The sequence below is a fragment of the Onychomys torridus genome, chromosome 9 (assembly GCF_903995425.1).
Source record: "Onychomys torridus chromosome 9, mOncTor1.1, whole genome shotgun sequence".
NCBI classification, from domain to species: domain Eukaryota; kingdom Metazoa; phylum Chordata; class Mammalia; order Rodentia; family Cricetidae; genus Onychomys; species Onychomys torridus.
Genome location: NC_050451.1, coordinates 58,817,352 through 58,837,707, shown reverse-complemented (window position 1 = coordinate 58,837,707; position 20,356 = coordinate 58,817,352). Strand labels below are relative to the sequence as shown.

The window sequence follows — 20,356 nt, the reverse complement described above, 5'->3', positions numbered from 1 at the left end:
ATTAGGCAACAAAGTCTCCCAGCAAATTCCCTGATCCTGAGTCTCTGGCACTCACAGTCTTTCTGTCCCCTCTTCATCAATGGTCCCTGTGCCTTTTGTGTGTTGTGTTCTGCAGATGTATCCCTTGTGGCCAGGCTCCACAGCTCTGCATTTTGATTGGTGCTGGTTTTCTGTAGTGCACTGAGTATTTAGCGACATTTCCAGTACCAGGTATGGATTCTCTCTTGTTCAGGGGATCTGAAATCAAATTAGAGAGCTGTTGGTTGCTCAAAGGCAATTTTTAAAGAACACATGAGATTATGCATATGTATGTAACTTTTATAGTTTATTTTGTATAAGGGATTTGTACACCTGTAGACTTGGTGTGTCCGTGAGGAGTCCTGGAAACAATCTGGATGATATCAAGGGCAGCTGTGTAGGAGAACAAGAGTGTCAGGTCAATACAGGGAAGTACTGCGCTCTGGCTTACACATTCATAAAAGTTGAGGGGTGCAAAGACTTCTCGAGACCACCTGGCCGACAATTAAAAGGGACTGAGAGAGAGCTAGAGAGAAGGCTCAGTGGTTACAGGCGTTGGCTACCCTTGCAGAGCATGTAGGTCTGATACCCAGCACCCACATGGAAGTTCACAACAGTCTGTCGCTCCAGTTCCAGTGGATCCAGGTGGTGCGCAGGCATGCAGGTGGTGCATAGACACACAGGCAGATAAAGCACTCATACACATCAAATCAAATCAATAAATCTTTAGTCAGGCGGTGGTGGCGTACACCTTTAATTCCAGCACTTGGGAGGCAGAGCCAGGCAGATCTCTGTGAGTTCAAGGCCAGCCTGGGCTACAGAGTAAGTTCCAGGAAAGGCGCAAAGCTACACAGAGAAACCCTGTGTAAAAAAAAAAAAATCTTTAAAAGGGAACTGAAGGCATGTAGCCAAGGCCAAATTGAAAGGGTAACAGCAATCCTAAGTCACTGGTAGATGTGACTCAGGACCCCAAGCCACAGGAGAGAATTTGGGGAAAGAGAGAAGGCAGCGGGAGGGGAGAAGGAGGGGGTCATGAAAGTGGATGGGATTTGGTTAAATCACACTGGGCACATTTAGAAGATATAAACAGGAGGTCAGAAGAGTAGATAGAGTGGGGTAGAAGGGCAAAGATGGCTGATTGGGACCACACTCAGCCCCGTGCAAGGTCATCTTGGCTTAAGAAAGTGTCAGGGGCTGGGGATGTAGCTCAGTGGTAAAAGGCTTCCCGAGCATGTTCATGACCCTAAGTTTGAGCCTTAGCTCTCTAGAAGGCAAAGAGTAAGGCCTAGAATAAGCCACCAGAGTGTTCAACTTACAGACAAGCCCAGAGCAAAGAGTGGAACAGGACTCATCACCCGTGAGTAAGAGTTTCCCAGCAGTGGGGACAGAATGAGGAAAGTGGCTGGAGCAAATCTGAGGTTAGGGACAGCCCATGTGGGAGGCTGGGTGAAGAGGAACCCGACCCTGTCTAAGAAACCACACTAAAGGATCCCCAGCTGCTGCCCCAGGCCCGTTCCCCCAGTGGACACCTCTCCACCCCCACCAGTAATCCCCACTTTCTCAGTCCCTGAATGGAACTCATGCCTGAGCCTGGGGAGATTATCTGGTGGAAAGGATGGCCAGATTCTTGGCTACCGCAGGAAAGGTTTGGCCTGTCAAAAGAAGAGAAACCACAGGGCTGCAGGGGTAGATGCCAGCAAGAGAGGCAGACATGCCAGAAAGACACCCACGGTGAGAGAAGCAGGTGGCCTGAGGGTGAGTTTGCTCACCTCACCCAGGTTTGCTCTTGTCGGGGCCAAGAGGATTCATGTGCCTAGGCCAAGGGCCCTTGGGGGCTCTTGCAGCTGGCTTATCGGGGCCTAGGCTCTAAAAGCCAGGAACAAACAAGCTTCAAAGCCAAGGACTTGGCTGGCAGACAGGAGAGCCGGTCCTTCACCTCTGTCCCCTCTCTCTGATGATATATATATATATAAGACACTGGCCACACCAGATAGACAAGAAGACGAGAGAGCCTACAAAATGGATGTGGGTAGCAAAGAGGTCTTGATGGAGAGTCCCCCGGTGAGTGTCATTTTGTATGGTTTTTTTTTTTTTGTTGTTGTTGTTGTTTTGTTTTGTTTTAGTTTGGCTTTTTTTTTTGTTGTTGTTGTTTGGTTGTGTGTGTGTGTGTGTGTGTGTACACAAGTGTACTGGACTTGCCTGCTCTATCCATAGGCTTTTTTTCTTCTTCTAGACTCATAGACTCAGTTTAGGATTGGGCTGTTAGGATGATCTATAATCATTAAGAGTCCCTGGCAGCCTGGCGGCAGTGGCGCACGCCTTTAATCCCAGCACTCGGGAGGCAGAGCCAGGAGAATCTCTGTGAGTTCGAGGCCAGCCTGATCTACAGAGCGAGTTCCAGGACAGGCTCCAAAAGCTACACAGGGAAAATGGCATGTGAGGCTGGGATGTGTAGATCAGTGGGTAGAATGCCTTGCAAGCATGGGGACCTGAGTTCAGTCCCCAAGACCACATAAACCAGGCATGGGGGTGCACACAATTTGGGAGTGTTAGCAAGATAATCATTCAGGGTCATCTTTAGATATGTATGTATGGAGTTGGAAGCTGGCCTGGGCCATAGATATGGTCTTTTTAAAAAAAAGGAGGAGGATGCTTCCACAGATAGGCGTGCTTGCTACCAACTGTGATACCTTGAGTTTAATCTCTGGAACTCACCTGATGGAAGGAGAGATGTTGTCTCTGAGTTACACACACACACACACACACACACAAATAAATGTAAAAAATATGAAGATGACACATGAACTGGACTAGGAAGAATATACAAGTGTTCATAAGGCAGAGGAGGAAGGCATGGAAGGAAGAAAGGAGTCTACACAAAGGTGTGGAGATGGTGCCACCTGGATCCTTGAAGGGAACAAAAACACTGGCGAGGTCTGAGGTGCCAGGAGCCTTGGGAAAACAGAAGATAAGACTGCTAACTGACTCTCTTGGATCCTTCCAAACCTAGATTTTGCTTCTAACTTTCTAAGTAACTATGGTACTAAAAATACCATTGGTCTAACAAATCCTATTTGTCAGAATCCAACCACCTTCCCAGAAGCCTTCTCTGATCTCTCCAGTCCTTCTCTGCATATTCATAGCCTAAAGGGGTATGAGAGGGTGTCTGGTTTGTATAGGGAGAGGAATGGGCATCCTCTCAACTGCCTGCTTGTCTCTCCGATTTTCCCACTCTCTCAGGATTACTCAGCAGGTCCCAGAAGCCAGTTCCGCATCCCGTGCTGCCCCGTGCACCTCAAACGCCTTCTCATCGTGGTTGTGGTGGTGGTCCTTGTTGTCGTGGTGATTGTGGGGGCCCTGCTCATGGGCCTCCACATGAGTCAGAAACATACCGAGATGGTGAGCAGGCCTGGGTTGGGCAAATAGTAGCTACGAGGTATGTCAGACAGAAGGGCTGGGTGAGATGGACAGACAGATGGACAGCTGCTGGAGAGGAAGAAAAGGGAGTGGGCAAACAGAGCATATCTTGGGTGATACAAGCAGAGATGGCGTAGCAGTCCAGCGCAGATGGTTTCCCTCCAAGGCCCTGGCCTACAATGTGAGACACCAGTCCCTATAACACCTATTATGTTTAGCCTTCCTGAGATCTCAGGAAAGAAGGCATTGCATTTTAATGGAGGGCTCTGGGTAGATATGGGTACCAAAAGGCTGAGAAAAGAAAGAGGAATGCCAGGCACCACCCTGACACCTTCTCCCTAGGTCCTTGAGATGAGCATTGGAGCACCGGAAACTCAGAAACGCCCAGCCCTGAGCGAGCACATGGACACCATTGCTACCTTCTCCGTTGGTTCCACTGGGATTGTTGTGTATGACTACCAGCGGGTGAGTATGCCCGAGGGACCAATGCCCAGTTGTACCACCTCTTTCCAGAGGTCTCTCCCCATTCCGTGCCTGGCTGCCTTCCCTCGGATGCTTAAATCGCTGACTCAGATGTGTCTCCCATGGCCAATCTAAAGGGAATTAGCTGAGAATCAGGGTTGGGGAGTGAGCAAGGAAAGGGAATTTCCTGAATGACCTCCAGTGTTACATGCCTAGCTCCTGACTGCCTATAAGCCAGCTCCGGGAACCTACTGCTACATCATGAAGATGGCTCCAGACAGCATCCCTAGTCTTGAGGCTTTTACTAGAAAATTCCAGAATTTCCAGGTGGGTGTGTGCGTGAAGGGAGTGAGCTGTCTTCCTCCAAGAGCAGGGGAGAGGAATATTTGAAATGATGGCTAGTGCCATCTGTATGGTACTGATTCCCCTGGGCCAGATGTCTACACTCACCTGTGTTACACCGTCCCCAGCTGTTAGCTGGCCTGCTGCTAAATTGTTGACTTTGGCTGAGCTCAGACACCACCTGTGGGCTTCTGATTCCAGCCCAGTCCCTCTGTATTGGGGAGGAAACTGAGCCTCAGAGAATTTGCCTGGCCAAGGGTCCCACAATAAGGACTACAGGTGAGATTGAACATAGGTGCTCTTTCCAGGCCAAGCCCTCAGCATCCACCTCTAAGCTGGGCCAAGAGGAAGCGCATGATACTGGTTCCGCGTCTTCTGGGAGAGACCTGGCTTTCCTAGGTCTTGCTGTGAGCACCTTGTGTGGAGAGCTACCACTATACTATATCTAGGGCCCCTCAGGTGAGAAAAGGTGCCTTTCAGGGTGCCTGAGCAACATTGGGAGGGCTTGAAATGCCTGCTTTGTCAACGGACCTTCTAGGGACCTTACTGTAGTCAGTGGTCTGGGGAGCACAGAGGATGGAAGGCTCACAGACACAGCCCACCTTGGAATCAAGCAGGTGGCTCCTTAGTACCCCTCCTTCACATGATACACATCAGTTCTCTGCTCCACAGGGTCGGTGGAAACAGCATCGGGACAGGAAAGACCTGCAGCAAAGGGTCTTTTGCAGACAAGCAGGAAGCTGCTCCTGTTCATGCCCGACAGGAGAGGGTAGAAGCCAGTAGAGGAGAGGTGTCTCCTACGAGCCAGGGGGCTCCTATCACAAAACAATAAAGCAGCCTGATTGAAAAACAAAGGGTGGCATTTCTTTTCTTCCACATTTTCTCGGTTCCGCTCCCGATGCGAGCCGTCCTGGGAAGTAAAGGGTTTGGGGGAGTTGGGACGCTTTGCCTGTACATCCTTTCTGTCTAAGAGTGATGGGGATTTGGTCCTACCCCAGGTGGTGGCGAAGGGGGCAAAATGCGGGGATAGGGGACTGGACCTAGGTGCCATACACGGGTGTTAGGCGCCCTCCAGCGGTGTGTCCGCAGGGAAGGACAGCGACAGAGACAGGCCGAGAGACAGCAAGACAGAGAGACAGCGAGAAGCAAGAGAGCAGGTCTGAGACAGACAGACTGGAGTCTCAGGCTGAGAGAACGACCGCTGATCCAGGGATTGAGAGGCAGGAACGGACCTGACAGCGTGTCCCGTGCCCGGAGGCACTCCGCCCCGCGTGGGACAGCGGCCACTAGGGGGCCCCTAGCGGGAGCCGTGCCTCCGGGCATCCCGGGCCCGCGCCCCCTCCCCGGCCCCGGCCCCAGGCAGCCGATCCCCCTCCGGGGCGGGCGGCGCTACGCTCGCCCTCCCCGCCCGGCTGGCACGCTTCCCGGCCCGGCCGAGCACGGTCCCGGCCCCGAGGGGGGCCGAGCTGGGCGAAAACCCGCCCTCCAGCGAGCTCATTTCCCTAAAAGGGGGGGGGGGAGTGGGAGGGCGGCGGAAAAAAAAGAAAAGGAGCGACCGAGCCGAGGGCGAGGGGACGCCGGAGCCCAGGGCCGGAGCGAGCCGGGCCGAGCGGGGGGCGGGAGACAGGAAACGGGACGGGAAGAGGTGGCCACGGGGGGAGAGCGCCTCCCCTTCGCCTCCAGCGCTCCCTTCTCCGTCGCCCCGCTCCCGCGTCCGGGCGCGACCGCCACCGCTGCCCGCCAGCATGCCCGGCGTGGCCCGCCCGCCGTTGCCGCTGCTGTCGCTGCCGCTGCTACTGCTGCTGCTGCTGCTGCTCCCGCGCGCCGGGCGGCCGCTGGACTTGGCCGACTACACCTACGACCTGGGCGAGGAGGACGCCCCGGAGGTCCTCAACTACAAAGACCCCTGCAAGGCGGGTGAGCGACCCCCGGCTCCCCCAGGGGCGCACGGGAGCCGGGTGTGAGCAGGCCGGGATCGAGGCTGCGGGCCGGGCAGGGGTTGGGGTTGGGGTTGGGGGAGGACAGTCCAGTGTGGGAAGCTGGGAGCTGCTTGGTTGGCAATGCAGTGGGGGAACAAAAGACCGAGGGAGAAAGGGAGGGGGAAGTTTGGGGGACTTTTAGGACTGAAGTTTTGCGGCTGTTGGTGGAAACTGCTGCTGCTGCCGCTTGCCTTCGAAGAGGATTCCTGGGGAAATCTGCCTGGGTCTCAGCGAATCCCGCTGGCAAGGAGGCTTTTTCTCCACAAGGAAACTTTGCAAACTCCGTGTGTGAGTGAGCGTGTGGTGTGTGTGTGTGTGTGTGCTTTTCCCTTCTCCCCTGTCCCTCCTGCTTTGTGGAATATTGGTGTTTGCCCGCCTGTCTGTTTGCCATGCTACACATCTGTCTGGTTTGATGCCCAGAAGGCCTGCAGTCCAAAGGAATAGATTTCCCGGATACTCAGCCCAGTGGAAGGAAAAGTTTTTCAGGGGGTTCCATGAGATACTCCTTCGTGGGCAACTCTGTGATTCTAACCAGCTGCAGCAGCCCTCCGGGTACTCAAGAGACAGCTGTCAACGTCAGAGAAATCAGGCCAGCAGAGGACTTACCTGTGCCCCTGTGTGCTAGGAGAGACCTATCAGGGCCAAGTTGGGATAGCAAATGAGCCACACAAAGAAAACTTAGATATTCTACATCAGCTCTCTCACCCCACAGACACCTGAGGCTCATTAGTCAAGGTCAAGGCTTGGTGTGTGTGTGTGTGTGTGTGTGTGTGTGTGTGTGTGTGTGTGTGTGTGATCTTTGTCCATGAGGGCCCTCCTGGAGTGATCCCCCTGGAGTGACCAGATGACCAGGCACTCAGGCCATTGGCCTGATTGATGTCCCTGAGCAGACTGCCTGGAACACACTGGGGACAAGATGTCACAGCTTTTCCTCAACTTCCTGCTTCTGACTTCAGCCTGTCTGTGAAGAGCTAGAGCCAGGGACAGGGACAGGAAAGGAAGTGAACACGGAGTCTTGGGACAGACAGCTATAGTTCTGACCACAGGGGGCTTGATCCACCCACCCTTGGGTGGATAGGGATGGACCATTTTAGTGTGGGCAGGGCAAGCCAAATCCTCCAGTCCTTCTTCCATGCCTGATAGGCTGTGGGCAAACCAGGACATTAGCTGTCGCTGACTCTGTGTGTGTGTGTGTGTGTGTGTGTGTGTGTGTGTGTGTGTGTGTTGTGGATGGACAGGAGGAGGGATGAGCGGGGCATGGATTCTGAAGGACTAGTTAGCCACCAGGAAAGCTAAACAGTTTTGAACTTTAGTTTGCTCATTAGTAAATTGGGACTGACAGTACATCCCTTTGTAGAGCTGGTGGTGAGGTCTAAATCTGAGAACACATATAAATCATTTATTATCAGCACACAATAAGCACTAAATAAATGTTTACCCCCTGTGCTCTGTACTTCTGGCTCTTGATCCATTTCTTTTGAGAGAGTACAGGCTTGGGTTTTAGGAAAAGCTGACATCTCCCTGACCCTGTCCTGTGTCTTTTATCCATTCTGTGATGCCCATTCCCTGATACGTCTCTGGCCTGGTTTTGATGTCGGAGGTGCAGAGAGATGCCAGACAGATCCCCATCCTTAAGGAGATCACCATCTAAGCAAGGACCCAAGAAGTTACACAGCATTAGCCAGGAAGAATAGGGGTCGCTTGTCATCTCTTCATTCCTGGTGATGGAGAGAGCAGAGCAAAGTGATCTCAGGGGTCTGGGAAGGTTTGCAAAGTGGAGGCTTTGTGGAGGATGTGGGCCAGGAGCACAGCCTCAAAGAATGAGTAGGAAGCCATGCTGATGTTGAAAATGGGAGTGATTTTTGGGACTAGCAAGAGGCTCAGGGCTCCATCCCCAGTCTCAGATTTCATGCTAGGGTGGGGCTGGCTGAGTTGGAGCTTCAAACAAGGGCTGTGGAGAAAGCTCTCCATCAGGGTGAATTGAGGCTGGTTGGGGAGCTCGGCCAGGCCTGAGGTGGCTGAGAGGGTCTAGAGCCTGACAAGGCCAAACTTCAGGGTCAGATCAGGCCTTCTTCTTGGGTGTGACTGATGCCTAGGCCCTGTGGCCCACCCCTGGAGGGAACTGGACTAGTGTACATGCACATACACCTCATCTGCTGTCCCATCTATAGACCCACCAACTCGCTTTTTTATGTTGCCTCTTCCTGCCTGACTTTGCTTCTTGGCCCCTCCATAGCCCTGACCACCAGATGCTAGGGGTGCCCGGGGCAGGTGCCTGTCTGTACTTCCTTTGGAAGTGGCTGGTAGACCTCTCCTCCTTCTTCCTCCTTCTTCCTCTTCCTTTTTCACTAACAGTGAAAGCCCTTTGATTCTCCCAGCTTAAATGGGATCTCTCTGTTTATTCTAAACATAGCCAGGCCTCATCATTTGAAAATGTCTCTATAGTTAACTGTTTGAGTTAGATTTATTTTTTTACTTCTGTCCATGGGGTCCCACTAAATTGGCCTTGAACTCGTCATCCTCTGCCCTTAGCCTCCCATATGCTGAGATTACAGGGGTGAGCCACTATATCCGTTTATGGCTGCTGTTAAGGACAAAAATGAAGACCCCTGATGTCCTGGGGAAGGTTCTGAACTTTTGGGCCAGAAGCTAACCTAGGCTATTGGTGTGTTTAAGGCTGATTCTACCAAGTCTGCTGTCAGGGGATTTCCTGGAAAACCTGGTTTCTTTTATGTTGAATGCCAGAGCCACGAAAGAGGATTTCAGAGATTCCCAGCGTAGCATCTCTGCCCCAGATGTCTTGCCACTGACACACATGGCTTCCACTTATACCTCAGCTGGCAACCAGTAGGTCTGCAGGAGAAGAGATGGACAGTACTCAAGGGTCCTTCTAACCACCTTACCCCAGGGTCCTTGTGGCCCAGGTGTGGAGTCCAGAGGAAGCACATGACCTTATCTCTCACCAGACAACATTCCCTCTTCCAGACACTCTGAGGAGTGAGTCACTCTACCCACTTAAGTCCCTGGTCCCTGCCTGAGTCACCCTCACTTTTAGGTGCCCCAGGGGTGGAGGAAAACACATCTCCATGGGTCCTAATGAAGAGAGACCAGTCAGATACCTCAGGAAGAAGGGACCCTTCTCTTGTTTTGAGACAGGATCTCACCATGTGGCCATGGCTGGCCTGGAACATACTCTGTAGACCAGGCTGGCCCGGAACTCAAAGAGATCCCCCTGCCTCTGCTTCCTGAGTGCTGGGATTAAAGGTGCATATGCCACCATAGCTGGCAGGAAGCAGGAACTCAAGAATTCTGTTTCTCCAGTGATACGGGAAAACATTGGTGCTGCTTCTGAGGGAGTGGAGCAGGCTTTCTCCTGAGGAGGAGCATGGGGGCTCAGTTGGCCTCTTCTCTATATGTGTGCATGCTTCCGTCCGTTCCTAGAAGCCTCATCCTTTGAGGAGCATGGACTATGAGCTACAGTGTTCTGTTTTTGTTTTCTTTTTCTTATATGTTAGAACACCCTGGAACTCTCACAGGGAATTGCTTGTTGTATACATTTGTGTATGTGTCTTTGCTTCATAGCAAGTCTGTTCTTGTTGGGTGAGCCCAGGCACAAGTGTGCATTGGTGTGTAAGTGGACAGGAGAATAAGTCCATTTGCATATTCTGGGGCCACTAGTACATCCTCCCTCGGCTACAAGTCGGCATTCATCGAGGGGGACACATGCCTGTCCTGCATACACGGCCTTGGCGCTCCATCACACCAGCCAGGCTCCAACAGGAGGGGAGGCCTGGCCATGCCAACGGGGAGGGAACTTTGAAGTCCAGAGGCTGACCTAGGGGACAAAGATTGCTCCCTAGGTCCACATGGACATTGATGTGTCTCTGTGATCTTTCCCCTCCAGCCCTGGGCCTGGCTTCAGAGTACCCTCAAGTACTTCCTGGCCTGGTTTACAGCCAGAGAGCAAAACAAGAACTTTTGATCCTGTGTTGAAAACAGCTGCTACTTTGACCCTAACCTTGACCCTGGAGCTTCCTTTGGACCAGGAAAGCATCCTAAACCCTCTTGTATCTAGATTGTCCAGCTTCCTAAGGTTAGGATCCCAGATGGACCAGCTGTCAGCCCAGCTCCTGGCCATAGGCTCCTCTCCAACCCCACCCTACCCCCATTCTGTTCCCATGCATTCTTCAGCCATGACATCACCGCAGGGCATCCAGCTGAGCTCTGCGGCTAGCCCTGCTCCTTCGACTTGCCCTGCCCTGGTCCCACACTGCCCCTGGTCCCACAGGCCAACGAGGTTCTGTAGTCTCTGTCCACAGAGTCATGCAGCTGAGGAGTGAGTGCAAAGGACAGAGTGTGTCTAGGGAAGGGTTGGAGCTGACTTTGAGCCTCCAGGATTGGAGTTGGTGTAGTGAGCACAGTGAACTGGCTGTTGAGCAGTTGCTTTATACGCTCCAGGCTTGGTGTAGATGCTTCGACTTCATACCTGATTTCTTGCAGTAATCTTCAGAGATGCATTCTATTATGTGCCGCCTTCTTTTTGTTTGTTTGTTTGTTTGTTTGTTTTTTTCGAGACAGGGTTTCTCTGTGTAGCTCTGCGTCTTTCCTGGAACTTTCTCTGTGGACCAGGCTGGCCTCAAACTCATAGAGATCCGCCTGCCTCTGCCTCCCGAGTGCTGGGATTAAAGGCTGTGTGCCACCACCGCCCGGCCTATCTGCCTTCGTTCATATAGGAGAAAACTGAAGTTTTAAAGAGTTTACATGAATGTCAGCTACTGGGAGGCAAACCGAGATTCAAAGACCCCCCTCTGCCTCCAGAGATTGCTCTTTGCTGATAGTCCAGCCCCATGGGCATACAACTGCCTTCTGTATCTCTGGAGTCTGCACCTACAGATTCCACCAACAGTGGATCAAAATTATTTAAGGAAAAAATTGGTCTGGATGGAACATCTATAAATTTTTTCATTATTCCCTAAGAAATACGGTATAATAACTACTGAACATTTGCATTGTATGAAGTATTGTAAATCATCTAGAGATGGTTTGAAGTATATAGCGGGGGTGGGGGGGTGAGGATATGGTCAGTTGGTAGAAGGCTTGCCTAGCATGCACAAAGCCCTGGGTTTGAGCCCAGGTACTATTATTCAGGTAGGGTAGTTCATGCATGTAATCCTAGCATTTGGGAAGAAGAGACAGGATCAGAATTCCAAGGTCATCTTTGGCTCTATAGGGAGTTTGAAGCCAGAATGGGCTACATAAGACCCTGTCTCAAAAAAAGGAAAGAAGGAAAAAGAGAGAATGAATGAAGACATGGTTAGGTTCTATGCAATGCCGTTTTACATACGGACTTGAGCCTCTGAAGATTTTAGTATCTGTAGGGGTCCTGGAATTGATACTGTAGGGAGACTGAGGGACAAGTTAGGAGCCGGCCCTCACTCCTGCACATGTGCAGCTCGGGGTCTTGCGTCTTATGTCATCAGTGGGTGCTGGTGACTACATGCACACAATCTCTCTCTGCTCTCTGCTCCCTGCTTGCTCCCCTCTTCCCCCACCCCACCATCTTTCTCTCTCACCAGGCCTGGTTCCCCCCTTTCCTCCTAATAAAGTTCTGAATACTGATACTGGGTTCTGTTGCGACCATGACCTTTCCACTCAGTAACCAGCGCCCCCACCAGCACTGTTTATGCTGGTAGGTGTGGGTACAGAAGCCTGGAGGTGCCCTGTATGTATAAAAGTACAAAGCTTACAGTAGTGTGAGGTGTTCCTGCACTGGCATATAGGAACCTACCATCTCCCCTCTGGAGTCTTTCCTGTCTCAACCCCTTTTGCATGCTCCAGAAGAGACTCTGGACTAGTTACAGACTGGTGACCTTGGACATGCCATCTCCCTCTTTGGCCCCAGGGTCCTGATCTCTTTAGTCAAGGGAGGGGGGCTGGCGTTTAGCTATGAGGTTATCTCTCCAAATGTCTGTAATGGGACACTCCTAGGGGTGTCGTATGGCTTACTGGGCATGTTGTGGGTGGGCCAGGATTAAATGGACTCATTAATGAGCAAACACTTTGTGAACTGGAAAGCGCTGGGTAAATTTCAACAGACATTTACACAAGGTGTCATTATTGTTACTATTACTGGCTTAATGAGTTCTCAGAGCTTGCCACTGGCTTGTGTGTGTTGGAGCTTGTATCTGTGTTTGTTTTTTTTTTTTTTTAACTCTGTGACGACGGTGTGTGTATTTTTTTTGTGGATGTGTGTGTGTGTCTGAGTGTCTATTTTTGTTTATACGGATTTACAATATGGGTTCCCGAGAGGTAATGAACTTGAGCAAATCCACTGGACTAGGGATGGTAAAATCTGAGTGTAAAGCAAGCCTTCCAGAGGCTTGGCAGTATAATCCAAAGTCAGTTTCCCTTCTGGGCCTCAGTTTCCTAAACTGTTAAATGAAAGGTTGGCTTGATGACTGCTAAGGTCGCTCCTGCATTCAGGTGAGCTGTGTCTGAGTGAGCATGTGTCTCTGGGCACGTATTTGCAGACCAAAAGAAAACTGGCATGATCATTCATTCCTTCATTCATTCATTATGCCTCTTCTACCCAAAAGCCAGTGCTGGGTGCTGCTTGCATGTGCAGGGGTGTAGTCTCTGACCTCAGAGGCTCTGCAAAGACAGCATGGGTTTGGATGTCACCATATGCCCATAGGGACATTAGCCATCGGTGACTAAGTGAGTGATAAAGTAAATGTATATGTATCCACCCAGTGGGGCCAACTGGGGAGGAGGAACCAGCGTGTAAGGCCTCAAGGTTAAAACAATTTGTGTAGTGCTGACTCTGCTGGGATGAGAAGCAGATGTCACCGCGGCGGCGGCAGGGAAGCTGCTGAGATTCCCTCCACCTCCAGCTTGGCCTCCCCGCTCCCCGAAACCCAGCCCGGTGAGAAGCTCGCATCTGGGCTCCTTCCAAGACAGACAGTGCTGTGCCTCTGCTGAAGACAGCCCATCTCTCCAGAGGCTTCTTTTCCCAGGCCCAGACATGGAAATGACCTCTTGGGGGTGGGAGGGTTGTCCTACCCCTGGGCCTTTGCTTCCCAGAGGGAGGACCCAGAAACTTAGAATTCGTTTGCGAGCCGTTACACCTTTCCTTGTTAGCTGGGAGCCTCCTGGTATAAGTCTTGGCCTCCCAGATTTGCCTACCTGTGCCAAGCCTTATTGGACCAGGTAAGCCTGGAAACCATCTTACAGTACTTCATGGCCTCCCGTTTGGTTGAACGACATTTACTATGTGACACCACATACTCAGCACAGAACGTGGACTCACAAATAGACTGCTAGTTAGTCAGCTTTCCGCTACTGTAACCAAGCACCCGAGAGGTCTGACTTAGAGAAAAGGGTTGTTTTGGCGTATGGTTCCTGAGTTTCCAGCCCACGATAGTGGAGAACTTGGTTCTGGAGCCTCTTAGAGGCAGCAGCTTGTGGCGGGAACACTTGGCCGAGTAAAATGACTCGTCAAATCAACCAAGAGGCAAAGAGAGGATGAGGGGAGGGCCTGGTCCCACGACCCCCTTCAAGGTCACACACAGTCACATCCGCACCTCTAAGACCTCACTTCCCAAGGGTGCACAGAACCTCCCAGTAGCGCCACCTTGGGGACCAAGCCTTTAACACGTGGGCTCTTAGACACCAGAGCATCTTCTCTTCCACGTCCCACTGTCAGAGCACGTCTCTCCGTGGACTTCTCTGAGTCAGTGTTTGTGTGAGCTTTGTGTTGTTAAGGTTAGCTCCGTAGGGCCAGGGAGCCTCTTCTGCCTTCCTACCCTCTGACTTAATGTCTGGCCCATAGTGGGTACTAATTATTTTCTGAAGATAATGTGAAGAGTGATACAATTATGTCTTTGTGGGACTATTCATTTATTAACAGTTTTATTTACTCCTTGTCTGTCTCTGTCTCTCTGTCTCTGTCTCTGTCTCTGTCTCTCTCTCTCTCTCTGTGTACATGTGTGTAGATCAGAGGATAGCTTGCAGGAGTTGGTTCTCTCCTTCCTTGGGTTATCAGGTTTGGAAGCAAGCACCTTTTCCCGCCCAGCCATTTCCCTCTTTAAGTCTGGTCTGCAAACCCCAGACCCAAGTGATCCTTCCGCCTCAGCTGTCTGAATATCTGTGGCTGTAAGCGTCTGTTATCACACTTCATTCCTGTTGGGCTTTGAAGTAAAAAGCAAATATAACCCCTGAAGAGATTCTAGAAGCTGACCTGTCATTCTCCTTTCCCATCTTTCTCAGGTGGCATCTGAGGATCAGAGTGGCTGTAGGGGTCAGGGCAGTGTATCCGCTGGGTCAGGGCTATAAGCACCATGTGCACGGCCTTGGGGAAAAGGATTAACTCAGCCTCTGGCTGCTTTCTTTTTCTCCAGCTGCCTTTCTTGGGGACATTGCTCTGGATGAAGAGGACTTGAGGGCCTTCCGGGTACAGCAGGCTACGGCTCTCAGACAGCAAACAGCCCGAAGGTCATCCATCAAAGCTTCAGGTACACTGGCGACAGGCTGGCTCTCTGTGTCCTAGAAATGTGTTTCAGATTTGGGAAACAAGGATTTCTGCCTCTGTCCCACCCCCATTTCCAGCCAGGCCTTCAAGCCAGGACAGAGGCCATGAACTTGAACCCAACACAGGGGATGTCTTCCTTTGGGATATCTTTATCTTGCCCCAGAGGAGAAATAATGTCAACACCCATGGGAACCAAAAGCCAGTATTTTTCTAGCATATAGCTTACAAAGTACTTTCAAAAGTCCTACTTGACTGTCTCCAACCACCTTCAAGAGTGTCTTAGTTCAGGTTTATGTTGCTGTGACAGAACAGCCTGAGAAGGATAAAGGGTTTACTTCTGCCTACAATGCTCGGTCAGGTCAGGCTCCATCACTGAGGGAAGTCAGGGCAGGAACTCAAGGCAGGAATCTGGAGGCAGGAACTGAAGCAGAGGCCATGGAGGAGTGCTGCTTATTGCCTTGCTCAGTTTGCTTTCTTAGACACCCCAAGACCACATGCCCCCAGGAGTGGCACCACCCACATCAGTCATTAATCAAGACAATACCGCTACAGGCCAATCTTAAGACATTTTCTCAACTAAGAGTTACCTCTTCCCAGATGACCCTAGCTTGTATCAAATTAAAAAAAAAAAAAAAAAATCCAACCAGGACAAGGGGTAAGTGTCAGGACCACTCATGTTTCCCAGAAGCCAGGCCTAAGCCTCACACAAGGTAAAGTGATCGGCCTAGTGTCTCACACACACAGAGTGTGTACGTGGTAGGACTGGAGCTAGAATTCAAACCATTGTCTCCCATGTTTCCACCATGCTGTGCCCAATACCACAGTCCTCCTGGGTCCCAGTGTACAAGCTTCTGTGCATCCTTTGGGGCCATCCTCAGGAGCTTCTTCAGTACCCCTCCCAAACTGTCTCCCAAGACCCAACTGCTCATCTCTATTTCCAGTGTTCTGTTGCCCCACGTCCAGTCAGTATCTTTCCACGCCACACGAAAAGGATTTATTTACATGTCCTGAAGCTGGGCTCACAGCTCCTTGTTTGCTGGCAGCCCAGGCACCTACCAACCTATGTGGCATTGGTGGTGGGGAAAGAGAATGGCTGGATTGGCTTTTCCCAACCTTCTTACTGCTGTGCTGAGGGACAGTCTAACATCAGGATGGAGCTGGAGCATGCTTCAGAAGACCTACACAGAGGCTCCCCATTATAAGTGCCAGATTCCTCTTGAGGTTCAGTTCTGCGCATACTTGGATGTGCCAGGCCATCTTCCCTATCCAGCAGGAGGGATGATCCTGGTGTGAGCAGTTCGGGGTTAGAAACTAACTATCCAAAGAGGGCGGTTGAGCCGGGTGGCGGTGGCACACACCTTGAATCCCAGCACTTGGGAAGCAGAGCTAGGTGGATCTCTGTGAGTTCCAGGCCAGCCTGGTCTACAGAGTGAGATCCAGAAAAGGCACCAAAACAACACAGAGAAACCCTGTCTCAAACAAAACAAAACACAAAACAATACCAAACAAACAAACAAACAAAAAAACCAAGGAGGGTGATTGGCATCAAAGGGTATTCTGGTATCTGTGACAAGAGAAGTTTGCAGGACCTCAAGGGACACTAGTGGGATTGGCACAGGCGGAAGTCTTACCCGGGCCTGCTGCCAGCCCACCAGGTGATTTTGGGCACAACCTTGGCTTTAGTCTTCTCTTCATTCAGATACAGACGGTGGCGCTTGCCCCAGTGCCATAGAGCTGCTGTGTCACGTGGGAATGTGGGTCCCGAAGCCCTGAGAAAGTACACGACTCTGTATTCTTCACTGATATCAAGGCTTCTTAGACAAGAGGGGACGTGTTCCAAACCTTGGATCCCCCGAGTCCTCACAGTTCCTGGGAAGTGAGAGTACCTCATTGTCTTAGTTTGGAGTCCTAGCCCATTCTTTGTCTCCGTGGCCATTCCAGATACTTAGAGCACAGCTTCACAGCTAGTATAGAACTTTATAGTGACTTTATAGTCTCCGTGAAGAATGAATTAGCAAATACTGAGTCATTGCTCCTAGGAGAAATGTAAGCTCCCACCAGCCTTTGGATGCAGTTTTGTAAACTGATCACCCTATGACCACATTTTATGTGTGTTTCATTTGAAGACACCTTATTTAATATGAAGTTAGTTCATAAACACTGAACTCATGGCTAGCAGCATTGACTTCAGCCAGAACAAATTCATTGAACATGGGAATTTCTTGGTAAGATACATCCCAGCTTTGTTTGGTTTTGTTTTTGTGTGTATGTATGATAGTGGAGATTGAACCTGGGCCGCCATGCATGCCAGGCAAGCATTTTACCACTGAGGTATGTGCCTAGCCCCATTTTTTGTTTTGTTTTGTTTTTCCAGACAGGGTTTCCCTGGCTGTCCTGGAACTCTCTCTGTGGACCAGGCTGGCTTCGGACTCTGAGATCTGCCTGCCTCTGCCTCCCAAGTGCTGGGATTAAAGACATGTGCTACCACTGCCTGGCTGCCTAGCTCTATTTTTACTCTTTAATTTTAGATAGGATCTCTCCTAGTTGCCCAGGCTGGCATTAAACTCACTGTAGAACTCAAGCTGGCCTTGAACTCAAAACCCTCCTGCCTCAGCTTCCTCAGGAGCTAGATGACAGGTTGGCATCACCAGGTGGGGCTTGTAGCCCAGCTTTCTTGCTTTAGGAACACAAAACAGCACATGAGCACTTTGCTTTGGAACCATTTTAAACAGCCAAATTAAAAAAACAAAAACAAAACAACAACAACAAAAAACCTTAAAAAGTAGCACTCAGTTTATCTTTAAAAAAAGGACACTTGTTTATAGTGTGAGAAGTGAAACAGGCAGACAGGATACCTTGTTTGACCTTGGCTGGGAATGTGCACACATTGGACCACTCAACTTTTTTTTTTTTTTAACTGCCCCATGCATGTCCATGGGTGATCATGAAAGCCGGACAGTATTGATTTTCTCATATTTACAAATAAATTTTTAGCAAAGTAGGCGAATTTGCGAATCCAGAGTCTCCAACTAATAGGACGGGTTCCCTTATTTTGCATCTCCTCCTCTTCCTGGTCGGTCTCCCACTCGCCACCGCTGACCTCTTTCCTCCTTCAATTCTAGGAAACTCTTCTGCCCTGGGTGGTCAGGGCACTAGTGGGCAGCCACAGAGGGAAACCAGGGGCAGATGGAGAGGCAGGTCTCGAAGCAGGCGGGCAGCAACGTCCAGACCGGAGCGAGTGTGGCCCGATGGGGTCATCCCCTTTGTTATTGGAGGGAATTTCACGGGTAAGTGTGCCGCGCGGTGAGTGAGCCTGCACCTGGCCTTGGCCTCCTCACCTTTGGCCTGCCCACAGCCTCCTGGCCAGGCAGCGTGCCTTCAGCAGATTGGCTGTAACATTGTATTGGTCGGTGCCTCCTCACCGCTCCACATGTGACAGCCTGGCTTCTATCCTCCTACAGGCAGCCAGAGGGCGGTCTTCCGGCAGGCCATGAGACACTGGGAGAAGCATACCTGCGTCACCTTCTTAGAGCGCACGGATGAGGACAGCTATATTGTATTCACCTATCGACCCTGCGGGTGAGCAGGACCCCCTGGGCACTCTACCCTTGGCGGTGATCCCCGGCCAGGTTCTGCCCTAGGCACGCCTGCGGCCCTCAGCTGGGCCTGCCCATCCCCTCTCCCCGCTGTGGGCATCACCCATCCATATGGCTCTGACCCTGGCATACAGCGTCGCATTGGGTGCTCAGGGCCATCCCCACCCCCTCTGCACCCCTGCACACCCCCGGCAGCCTGGCCCGGCCCCTGAGTGGATGCACTCCCCCAGCTCGGGACCACCCCCCTGAGCTGGCCCCGCCCTCCAGGTGCTGCTCCTACGTGGGTCGCCGAGGTGGGGGCCCCCAGGCCATCTCCATCGGCAAGAACTGTGACAAGTTTGGCATCGTGGTCCATGAGCTGGGCCATGTCATTGGCTTCTGGCACGAGCACACGCGGCCCGACCGGGACCGCCATGTCTCTATTGTACGCGAGAACATACAGCCAGGTACACACACCCCAGGGGCTGCGTCCCATCCTAGGGCTTATGGAGCTGCTTAGGGGTCAGGCTGAAGTCACCAGAAGCCAGCTCTCCTGGTGAGAAGGCTGAGCTGCAGCCAGCTTGTCCCTGGCTATTCCCACAGGCTTATCTCTTTACCTGTCCTTTGCTAGTTCTGCTCTTTCCTCCTTCCTGTCTGTGGCCTCCTGACCCTCCCTGTTGAGCAAGTTCTCCACTCTCTTCTGCTGGGAAGGATGGATGTCCGTCTATGGATGTCCCTGTTTCCTTTTCCCTCTGCATCCCTTACACCTTCAGATAGACAGCCCCTCACAGGTACAGGGAGGACACAGGCCACGCCCTCGACGACCCCACCCCACTTTTCTCACGTTCTTTGCAGGGCAGGAGTATAACTTCCTGAAGATGGAGGTTCAGGAAGTGGAATCCCTGGGAGAGACCTATGATTTTGACAGTATCATGCACTATGCCCGGAACACATTCTCCAGGTGAGAATGGTCTGAGCCTGGCCCAGGGGAGCCCAAGCCTGCCTTCTGAAGCCATTCTTTTTGCTGATTTCCTAGTCTCACTAGGGTGCCTGCAGCCTAAGCAAAGGGCTTGTGGCCGTGCCTGCCTTAGAAGCCTCTCCCATGAGTGTGAGCTGGCAGGCCCAGGCTTTGCCCATTGCTGTGTGAAGGGAGGGTTTGTGGCTGAGAAGACCTGAGTTCACAGGTCCTGCCTGGTGGGGTCTCCAAATCGTGCCAACCCAAGGGAGCTGAGCTTGTCTCCCATCTGTCACCAGGGTACATTTCCTTTTCCTGGGATTCCCAGGGGGACCACCTCTTTCTGGCTGTCTGCCTCTCCTCACCTTGTTTGTGTTTTGAAGTACTAGGAATTGCGCCCAGGGTCATGTGCATACTCGGCAAGTGGTATACCCCTGGCTTCTACACCCGTCCTATTTATTTATTTATTCATTTATTCATTTATTCATTCATTCATTCATTCATTCATTCATTCATTTATTTATTTATGAGTCTGTTTTTATTTTATGTGCTTTGGTGTTTTATCTGCAGGTGTGTCTGTCAGATTCTCTGGAACTGGAGTTACAGACAGTTGTGAGCTGCTATGTGGGTGCTGGGAATTGAACTCAGGTCCTCTGGAAGAGCACTCAGTGCTCTTAACCCCTGAACCATCTTTCCAGCCCCTAATTTTTATTTTTGAGAGAGGGGTCTCACTAAGTGACCCAGACTGGTCTTGAATTCACTATGTAACCCAAGGCAGAGTTTGGACTTTTCCCCCCCCCTTACATTTATTAATTTGTGTGTATAGGCGAGTACACATGCCATGTGGTACCTTGCGGAGGTCAGAGGACATGTCACAGGAGTAGTTTCTCTCCTGCCACTATTTGGGTTCTGGGTAGCGAACTCTCTTCCACAGGCATGGTGGCAAGTGTCTACTTACTGAGCCTTCTCGCTAACCTGCGGACAGGTTGTCCTGCCTTTTGATTGTCTTGTCTCAGCTTCTCAAGGAGCCAGTTACAGACCAGAGATGGCTTGGTCTGCTTTGTGACTGGCTAATTTG

At 51.3% G+C, this 20,356-nt stretch overlaps 2 protein-coding genes across 4 annotated transcripts in view; both read left to right on the top strand.

Annotated features, from left to right (window-relative positions):
- The first annotated feature begins 2,037 nt into the window (after positions 1–2,037).
- On the top strand, positions 2,038–5,072 carry Sftpc (surfactant protein C). Its single transcript, XM_036198525.1, has 6 exons — positions 2,038–2,079; positions 3,259–3,417; positions 3,778–3,900; positions 4,114–4,224; positions 4,548–4,698; positions 4,912–5,072. The coding sequence occupies exons 1-5, from the start codon at positions 2,038–2,040 to the stop codon at positions 4,686–4,688; spliced, it is 576 nt and encodes a 191-aa protein (XP_036054418.1). The 3' UTR covers positions 4,689–4,698; positions 4,912–5,072.
- Positions 5,073–5,383: 311 nt separating this feature from the next.
- Bmp1 (bone morphogenetic protein 1) overlaps positions 5,384–20,356 on the top strand; it is a 46,266-nt gene continuing 31,293 nt past the window's right edge. The window contains exons 1-6 of one of the 3 annotated variants that reach the window (XM_036199141.1): positions 5,384–6,156; positions 14,618–14,731; positions 17,871–18,035; positions 18,210–18,327; positions 18,612–18,790; positions 19,179–19,284. In XM_036199141.1, the coding sequence (XP_036055034.1) occupies positions 5,985–6,156; positions 14,618–14,731; positions 17,871–18,035; positions 18,210–18,327; positions 18,612–18,790; positions 19,179–19,284 (854 nt within the window). In that variant the 5' untranslated portion in view covers positions 5,384–5,984. Of the gene's footprint in view, positions 6,157–14,617; positions 14,732–17,870; positions 18,036–18,209; positions 18,328–18,574; positions 18,791–19,178; positions 19,285–20,356 lie in introns of those variants that run through there. The other 2 variants (XM_036199139.1, XM_036199140.1) reach the window with 2 other exon arrangements.

Excerpts from the sequence above, each read along its gene's own strand:
- Sftpc (XM_036198525.1), top strand. The coding sequence starts at position 2,038 with ATGGATGTGGGTAGCAAAGAGGTCTTGATGGAGAGTCCCCCG. Across the intron at positions 2,080-3,258 it reads TCTTGATGGAGAGTCCCCCG|GATTACTCAGCAGGTCCCAG; the intron begins GTGAGTGTCATT and ends CCACTCTCTCAG. Across the intron at positions 4,225-4,547 it reads GAAAATTCCAGAATTTCCAG|GCCAAGCCCTCAGCATCCAC; the intron begins GTGGGTGTGTGC and ends TGCTCTTTCCAG.